Genomic DNA, 8,697 nt, shown 5'->3' on the forward strand with positions numbered 1-8,697 from the left:
CTTTTTTCTTTCTGCTTATGTGGTGCTGAGGAATCAAACCCAGGGCCTCATGCATGCAAGGCAAGCACTCTACCACTGAGCCACCTTCCCAGCCCCTTATTTTTATTTTTGAGTGTGTGTTTCAAGTCAGAGTCTCGAATTCTCCTTTTTTTCTGCTCACAGCTAGTGCTCTACCACTTGCAGCAACCTTCTCTGTCACCTTTAATTTTTTTTTTTGTTAGTGGGATTTAAATTCAGGATCTTCTGGTTGCCACAACCATATCCTTTTTTTTTGGACAGATCTTTTGTTATTGCCTAACATTGGCCTCTAACCAGCATCCTCTTATGCCTCCCTGTACCTGTAATTACAGTCCTTCTCCACCATTCCTGATTTATATGTTTAAGGTGGTGTCTCATGAACATTTTACTCAGGTTGGCCTATAACCAGGATTCTCCCAGTCAGTCTGGGGAGTAGCTTTGATTACAAGTGTGAGCCACTACTGTCCAGCCTGTTTTAGTGGTTTGTTTTTCGCTTTCTTTCTTTCTTTTTTTCTTTCTTCCTTTCTTTCCCTTCCTTCCTTCCTTTCCCTTCCTTCCTTCCTTTCTCTTTCTTTCTTTCTCGATTGTGGGGCTTGAACTCTGGGCTTGGGCGCTGTCCCTGGGCTCTTCAGCTCAAGGCAAGCACTGTACTGCTTGAGCCACAGCGCCACTTCCGGTTTTCTGGTGGTTTATTGGAGATATGAGTTTCACAGACTTTCCTGCCCGGGCTGGCTTTGAACCCTGATGCTCAGATCTCAGCCTCCTGAGTAGCTAGGATTACAGGCGTGAGCCACCGGTGCCTGGCTGGTTTGTTTTGTTGTGTTATGGGTCCGGTCATGGGGACTGAACTCTGGGCCTGGGCGCTGTCCCTCAGCTCTTCAGCTCAAGGCTAGCACTCTACCAATTGAGCCACAGCGCCACTTCTGGACTTTTTCTTTTTGCTTATGTGGTGCTGAGGAATCAACCCAGGGACTCATGCATGCAAGGCAAGCATTCTACCACTGAGCCACCTTCCCAGCCCCTCTTTTTTTTTGGGGGGGTCCGGTCATGGGGCCTGAACTCTGGGCCTGGGCACTGTTCCTCAGCTCTTCAGCTCAAGGCTAGTGTTCTACCAATTGAGCCACAGCACCACTTCTGGCTTTTTTCTTTTTGCTTATGTGGTGCTGAGGAATCGAACCCAGGGCCTCAGGCATTCAAGGCACGCGCTCTACCACTGAGCCATCTTCCCAGCCCCCCCTCTTTTGTTTTTTTTGGTCAGTCGTGGGGCTTGAACTCTGGGCGTGGGTGCTGTCCCTGAGCTCTTTAGCTCAAAGCAAGCAATCTACCACTTGAGCCACAGCGCCACTTTGGCCTTCTGGTGGTTAACTGGAGATAGAGTCTCATGAGCTTTCATGGCCAGGCTGGCTTGGAACTGTGATCCTCCTATCTCACCTCCCTGAGTAACTGTTTTAAAGATTTATAAATTATTATTAATTTTTGGAGGTACTCGGATTTGAACTCTGAGCCTTGTGCTTGCTAAACAGGCAATCTATTGCTTGAGCCAGGACCTAACTTTTATAGCTTTTGATTTACTGAAATTCAGATTCTATGCAGAATCCCTGTAGATGACAAAACTGTTCTGGTGAATGGTGCATTCATTGTGTATGCATATTGCATACATATGCAATATGAATGTTAACTTTTTAAAAATTTCGTCGGTTATGGGGCCGAGCTCCCTCAGTACAAGGTGAGGGCTCTACCATTTGAGCCACAGCACCTTTTCTGATTTTGTGGTGGTTAATTGGAGATGAGTCTCACGGCCTTTCCTGTCTGGGCTGGCTTTGAACCATGATCCTCAGATCCCAGCCTCCTGAGTAGCTAGGATTAAGGGGTGGGTCACCAGACCCCGGCTGAAAGTTAACTCCTTTAGTCAGTGAAAATGGTTGCTTTGTACCATTATAGGTTTTCAGTTTAGATGCAAATGTTTCAGCAGCCCTGAGTTACTTTTGATCTCTTTTGCAGATAACCTTCTATTCAGTGATGAAATTATCACTAATGGTTTTCATTCTTGTGAAAGTGATGAGGATGACAGAGCTTCACATGCAAGCTCCAGTGACTGGACCCCAAGGCCACGGATAGGTATGGCTCAGAGTTGTGCAGCTTTGGAATGAATGCCTTTTTCTTTTGTACCAACTTTAATTTTTTTCTGTTCTTTTAGCCTGGGTTTAGGTTTTTAGCTATGTGTGGTGGTTTTATGGTTTTTTTTTTTTTTTTTTGGAGGGGGGTGGTATTCAGGGCTGGGGATTGAATTTATGACCTTGCATATGCTAGGCAAACTTTACCACTGTTCCCAGTTCTATTTTTGTTTTTAACAGGTCAGACCATAAAAAATAGCCAGGTAGGGGTTGGGAAGGTGGCTCAGTGGTAGAGCGCTTGCCTTGCATGCATGAGGCCCTGGGTTTGATTCCTCAGCACCACATAAGCAAAAAGCCGGAAGTGGTGCTGTGGCTCAAGTGGTAGAGCACTAGCCTTGAGCTGAAGAGCTGAGGGACAGCACCCAGGCCCGAGTTCAGGCCCCACAACCAAAAAAAAAAAAAAGAATAGCCAGGTACACCTCAGAAAGTTCTTCTTCCAGTTCTCTAGCTAGAATGTCTTCTCCCTTCATTTGACATCTTTTTTTTTTTTATTTTTTATTTTTAGCTAGCACTGGGACTTGAAATCCAGGCCTCAAGCTTGCTTGACTTTTTTGCCTCATTTTTTAAGCTTCATTTCCAGTTGAGCACTTGGTGATTAATTGGAAATGGAGTTTTGCAGAATTTTCTGCCCATGCTATCTTGGCAAACTTGCTTAGTCTCAGCTTCCTGATTATCAGGATTACAAGTATAATTTTTTTTGGTCAGTCATGGGGCTTGAACTCTGGGCCTGGGCACTGTCCCTGAGCTCTTCAGCTCAAGGCAAGTACTCTACCACTAGACCCACAGAGCCACTTCTGGTTTTCTGGTGTTTTATTGGAGATAAGAGTCTCAAGGGACTTTCCTGTGCAGGCTGGCTTTGAACCATGATCCTCAGATCTCAGCCTCCTGAGTAGCTAGGATTACAGGCATGAGCTACTGGTGCCTGACCCTTTTTCTTAATATCTGACACTTAACAGTCTTTTTTTCAGTTGTATTTAATGTGCTCATATACTACTTCTGTTTTACATTGTCAAAGTAAGATGCCTCATATGTAGTTTGCTCAGTATTACATACATGAATGAGTTGGGAAAGGTTTTTTTCTTTCCTTTTGGTGTTGTGTATCAAACCCTGGACCTTTCTGATACTAACCACAGCCCCTTGGTAAAGAATTTTGAAATAGAGTACATTATCATTTTTTTTTATATTTGTTGGGGATCAAACTCAGGGCTTCACAGACATTCTAGGCAATACTCTATCTTTGAATTATACACATGGCCCTACATTATCAGAGTTTTATACCAAGAGATCAAGCCTCAGGGCTTTGTATATTCTAGGTACGCAGTGTTCTACCAATGAGCTATATCCTAGTTCTGTGATGTAACTATATCGATAGTGATATTTTTTCCTGTGTTCTTACTTTTCCAAATGGATTAGCCATTTAAACATGATAACATACATTTTTAATTTTTTCAAGTTAGATAGCTGATCTAAGCAGCCTCAGGGGAAAGAATTATTAATGCTTGAGACAGCATTGTTTGTATCATGAAACTGAAGGTTATTGCAGAAAAAATAGAAAAGATTTACTTACGAATATTTTTCCTGTCTCTTCTGTCTCCCTGATGTTATTTAACCAGTCTCTCATGTTATTTAGCATGGAATTTCAGGACTTTTAAAATGTTTTCCATAGTTTACTGAACCGTTAAAAAATAACTTGTTATTATGTTCTGTAATTCTTGATTTTAACCACAAAAACTTATATTGATAATTAGCTGCACTTTTTTCTTTTGGTGGCGGGGAAGTGCAGAGGTTTAAACCCTGGGCTTATGAACGTTAAGCATGTGTTTTACCACTGAGATACTCCCTTCACATCCCTTTATTTTGACTGTTTAAAGCATAAGGAGTCCCTTCAAGTATTGATTAGGTCTTTGTAACCGTGGGATATAGCATTAACTGTGAGGGTATACTGAGAGTGAAGTGCCTTTAAAGTTGCATTTTCTTACTGTGCATAAAACCTTATAGATAGCTGATTCATTACTTCAGAAAATAAATGGGATTTTTCTGATTACTTGGAAGAAAACTTACCTAAGTCTTTTTCTCTTAATATAGGTCCATATACTTTTGTTCAGCAACATCTCATGATTGGCACAGATCCTCGAACAATTCTTAAAGATTTATTGCCAGAAACAATTCCTCCACCTGAATTGGATGATATGACACTGTGGCAGATTGTAATTAATATCCTTTCAGAACCACCAAAAAGGAAAAAAAGAAAAGATATTAATACAATTGAAGATGCTGTGAAATTACTCCAAGAGTGCAAAAAAATAATTGTTCTAACTGGAGCTGGGGTATGTAAGATGTAGAAAACACTGGCAAAAGGGAGAAGTGGTGTATAGATTTTCTTACTCTTTTTCCATTTTCTTACTTCTTTTTCTGCTGTAGAAAAGTAATCCTTAGTGGTGATAATGGGTGAAATGGCCCCACACTAAGGGTAACAGTATTGCTAAATGGGTTCAGATTTTAGAAAAACTCCAATAGCCTTAAAAAATACATAACTTTTGGGCAGGTGCCAGTAGCTCACACCTACCTATTATAAGCCTAGTTACTCAGGAGACTGAATTCCATGGATGGAGGTTTGAAGGTATCCTAGACAGATAAATTTGAAAAACTTGTCTCCAATTAACAACACACACACACACCCCTACACCTCTACATCTCTTATCTGCTCCTAGCACAGTAGGTAAGTGAGGTTAAGGCAGAATTTTTACCTACATTCTGCCTGTGTGTTAAGGTATGTCACAGTCTGGTGGAGCTGTTGGTATTTGGCCAGTTTTCATTGAGAAAACCTAATTGATAATCAAAGAACTTACCTGATGATAAGTGAAGAACTTAGTGTTGGGAAGTGATAGGACATTGACAAAAAATTGACATTTTTTGACTCATCTTAGGCTATTGATATTGTGTGTTGAGTGTGTAGAACATTAGCAACTAGAGCAATTGGAGTAATATTCAGTCCTGCTTTCTACTGTTTAGTTTTGAAAAAGATATTAAATAGGCTGGGAAGGTAGCTCAGTGGGAGAGTGCTTGCCTTGCATGCATGAGGGCCTGGGTTTGATTCCTCAGCACCACATAAGCACAAAAAAGCCAGAAGTGATGCTGTGGCTCAAGTGGTAGAGCTGAGGGACAGTGCCCAGGCCCAGAGTTTAAGCCCCATGACCGACAAAAAAAAAAAAGGTATTAAATAATCATCAAGAACAGTTTTGTTTTCTTTTTTGGTGCTGAGGATCAGATCCAGAACCTAATAAGTATGCTAAATAAGCATAAGCTTGGTGTTTGATGCACCTGCAGCCTCAGTATGGATTTTGCTCACAGATGTGATATTAGTTTGATTCACACTGGGGTCAAGGTGGCACCAACTCTGTTAAATTTGAGACTTTATCTTGAACTAACCAGAATAATGCCAGACTGGAGGTATGGCTCAAGTGGTATAGGGCCAGCCATGAACTAAAAAAACTGAGAGTTCAAGGCCCTGAAATCAAGCCCTGGAATTGGCATGAAACAAATAATAACTTCTCAATTCCCTACTTGAAAAGTCAGGATTTGTTAGTAGAAAAAGTATTGAAATACTGTGCATTGCAATTTGTATTTTCTTATGGTTTTATGTCATTTTTTTGTGATAGTCATACGCATACCACACGCACAAAAATATACCCTAGCTGGCCTAGAACTTAGAACCCTGCTTCTTCCTCTCAAGTGCTGGAAATAATTGGTGTGTACCACCGTGCCTAGCTTGCTTGCTTACTTCATTATTGACTTAAGTTGGTACTGGGGCTTGAACTTAAGGCCTAGTGCTGCTCCTTAGGTTTTTCTCTCAAGGCTGGTGCTCTATGAGTTGAGTCACAGCTCTATTTCTGGGCGCTGGTGGCTCATGCCTGTAATCCTAGCTACTCAGGACGCTGAGATCTGAGGATCGTGGTTCAAAGCCAGCAGGGGCAGGAAAGACCGCAAGACTCCTATCTCCAGTAAACCACAAGAAAAATGGAAGTGGCACTGTAGCTCAAGTGGTAGAGCACTCGCCTTGAGCTGAAATGCTGAGGGACAGTGCCCAAGCCCAGAGTTCAAGCCCCATGACCGACCAAAAAAAAAAAAAGTCTTATGAATTTGTCTGCATGGGCTGATTTTGAACTGTGATCCTTAGATCTCAGCCTCCTGAGTAGGACTGCAAGCATGAACCACCAGTGTTCAGCGTTTTTTTTGAAACTGTTTTCCTAGTTGGCCTCAACCTTCAGCGCTCGGGAAATCATCCTGTCTCATCCTCCTGAGTTGCTGGCACTACGGGCATCCCTACCTTACAAACACACACATAAGTATTTTTAGGGTGTTGTTATGTACACCAGGCTGACATTAAACTCCTGATCCTTCTGGCTGTTTTATTTTTCTGTCAGTTGTGGGGCTTGAATTCAGCCTGGGCACAGTCCCTGAGCCTCTCTGAGCTCAAGGCTAGCACTCTGCCACTTGAGCCATAGCGACACTTCCTCATATCATAAGTGCTTGGATTATAGGTTTGGCACCATGGCCATCTATGATGAAGTATTTAAAAAAAATACAAGACTGAGGCTCAAGTGGTAGAGCATCTGCCTAGCAAGAGCAAGGCCCTGAGGTCAAACTCTAGTGCCACCAAAAAAAAGAGAATATACAAGCTTAGTATTTTTATTTATTTATTTATTTTGGCCAGTCCTGGGCTCTGGTTCCTAAGCTTCTTTTGCTCAAGTCTAGCGCTCCAGCACTTGAGCCACAGTGCCACTTCCGGCCTTTTCTGTGTATATGGCATTGAGGAATGGAGCCCAGGGCTTCGCACTTTCCAGGCAAGCCCTCTTACCACTAAGCCACATTCCCAGTCCACAAACTTATTTCTTTGGAAATCATCTGTAATAGAAATTCTTGCTTGATTTCTAACGTAAAATAAATTGGTTGGATTGATTTAATTTTGTTTTCAATTACATTGTGGTCATTTTTGCTAGTTAAGTGTTAGAAGGTTTCAAATTAGCCCAACTTCCTTACATCCATTAAAAATAGATTATGTGATAGGTTAGAGATACTTATTTGGCTTTGTTACTTCTGTTTGTTACTTCTATAGTAGTTCCATTCCCCTAAGGAAGTTTAAAAATAAAACTATTTATTTCTTCCCTAAATGGTGTAGTAAGGGAGCTCATTATTACTCAAGTAGGAGTAAAAGTTGTATGTCATGCATATTTTCAGGTATCTGTTTCATGTGGAATACCTGACTTCAGATCAAGAGATGGTATTTATGCTCGCCTTGCAGTAGACTTCCCAGATCTTCCAGATCCTCAATCTATGTTTGATATTGATTATTTCAGAAAAGATCCAAGACCATTCTTCAAGTTTGCGAAGGTACCACTAATTTTTCTAGTTGCTTGATTTATGAAAACGTACTTTGTTAATGTATAGATTTTTTGTGTGTGTGGGGGGTTTTGTTTATTTTTGTGGTGCTAGTGATAGAATCTAGAACCTTCTGCATGTTTGGTATGTGCTTTTATCAACTGAATAACATCCTCAACTCTATTTTATTGCCTGGTAAATGGAGTGCTGCTAATGTGGTGTATGATCACTCACCAATCATCAGAATCTTTCTTCATTTTAGATTTTATTTTCAAAGAGTTGGATTTTGTTTTTGTTTTTAAGATACATAGACCTTGAATTATTTTTTTCTAAGTCAGACCTAATTTGGTATACTTTGTAGTAGGCAGACTTTAACATGATGATGTGACTAAAAACTCATTTGTAATTAGGGGTGAAGAAGATTTTTAGCTTTTGTCAACAGATTGCACAGTTTAACCTCATTCTGTAGAATTGTACTGTTCAGTAGCATGTAGCTGTATTTGATGTGTGTTGATGTGAACAACACTAGAGTTTTAGGGAACCATACTACAGCAAAAAAATTAAACATTTTGCTGATTTTACTTATTAACTACTAACAAGTGATTATTCATTACTTACGGAAATAATACTTTCAAGCGCCAGATGTGTTTGCACACACATGTAATCTTAGTACATAGGAAGCAGGCAGGAGAATGAGTCCAGCTTGGGTTTCTTTTTTTTTTTTTTTTTTGGGGGTCTGGTTGTGGGGCCTGAACTCTGGGTCTGGGCACTGTCCCTCGGCTCTTCAGCTCAAGGTTCACACTCTACCACTTGAGCCACAGTGCCACTTCCGGCTTTTTTTCATTTTGCTTATGTGGTGCTGAGGAAATCGAACCCAGGGCCTCTGGCATGCAAGGCAAGCGCTCTACCACTGAGCCACCTTCCCAGTCCTCCAGCTTGGGTTTCATAGTGAGACCCTGCTTCAAAAAAAAAGGTATTTTATTTTGGATTAAATGCTTGAAATGTTCTCTTTTAATATGTGGTTAATAGAGAATTTAAAGGGGGGAGGCTGGGAAGGGATGGGAAGGGTAAACAAAGGAGGAGGCTGCAATGCTTGGTAAGAAATGTACGCATTATCCTGCCCATG

General features: G+C 41.1%; 1 protein-coding gene across 1 annotated transcript in view; it reads left to right on the forward strand.

Annotated features, from left to right (window-relative positions):
• The first annotated feature begins 2,022 nt into the window (after positions 1-2,022).
• Positions 2,023-8,697, forward strand: part of Sirt1 (sirtuin 1) — a 33,284-nt gene continuing 26,609 nt past the window's right edge. The window contains exons 1-3 of the mRNA XM_013017208.1: positions 2,023-2,136; positions 4,278-4,519; positions 7,431-7,583. Of these exons, the coding sequence (XP_012872662.1) occupies positions 4,307-4,519; positions 7,431-7,583 (366 nt within the window). The 5' untranslated portion in view covers positions 2,023-2,136; positions 4,278-4,306. The remainder of the gene's footprint in view (positions 2,137-4,277; positions 4,520-7,430; positions 7,584-8,697) is intronic.

Source organism: Dipodomys ordii, unplaced genomic scaffold (genome assembly GCF_000151885.1).
Source record: "Dipodomys ordii isolate 6190 unplaced genomic scaffold, Dord_2.0 Scaffold34, whole genome shotgun sequence".
In the NCBI taxonomy this organism is placed as follows: Eukaryota; Metazoa; Chordata; class Mammalia; order Rodentia; family Heteromyidae; genus Dipodomys; species Dipodomys ordii.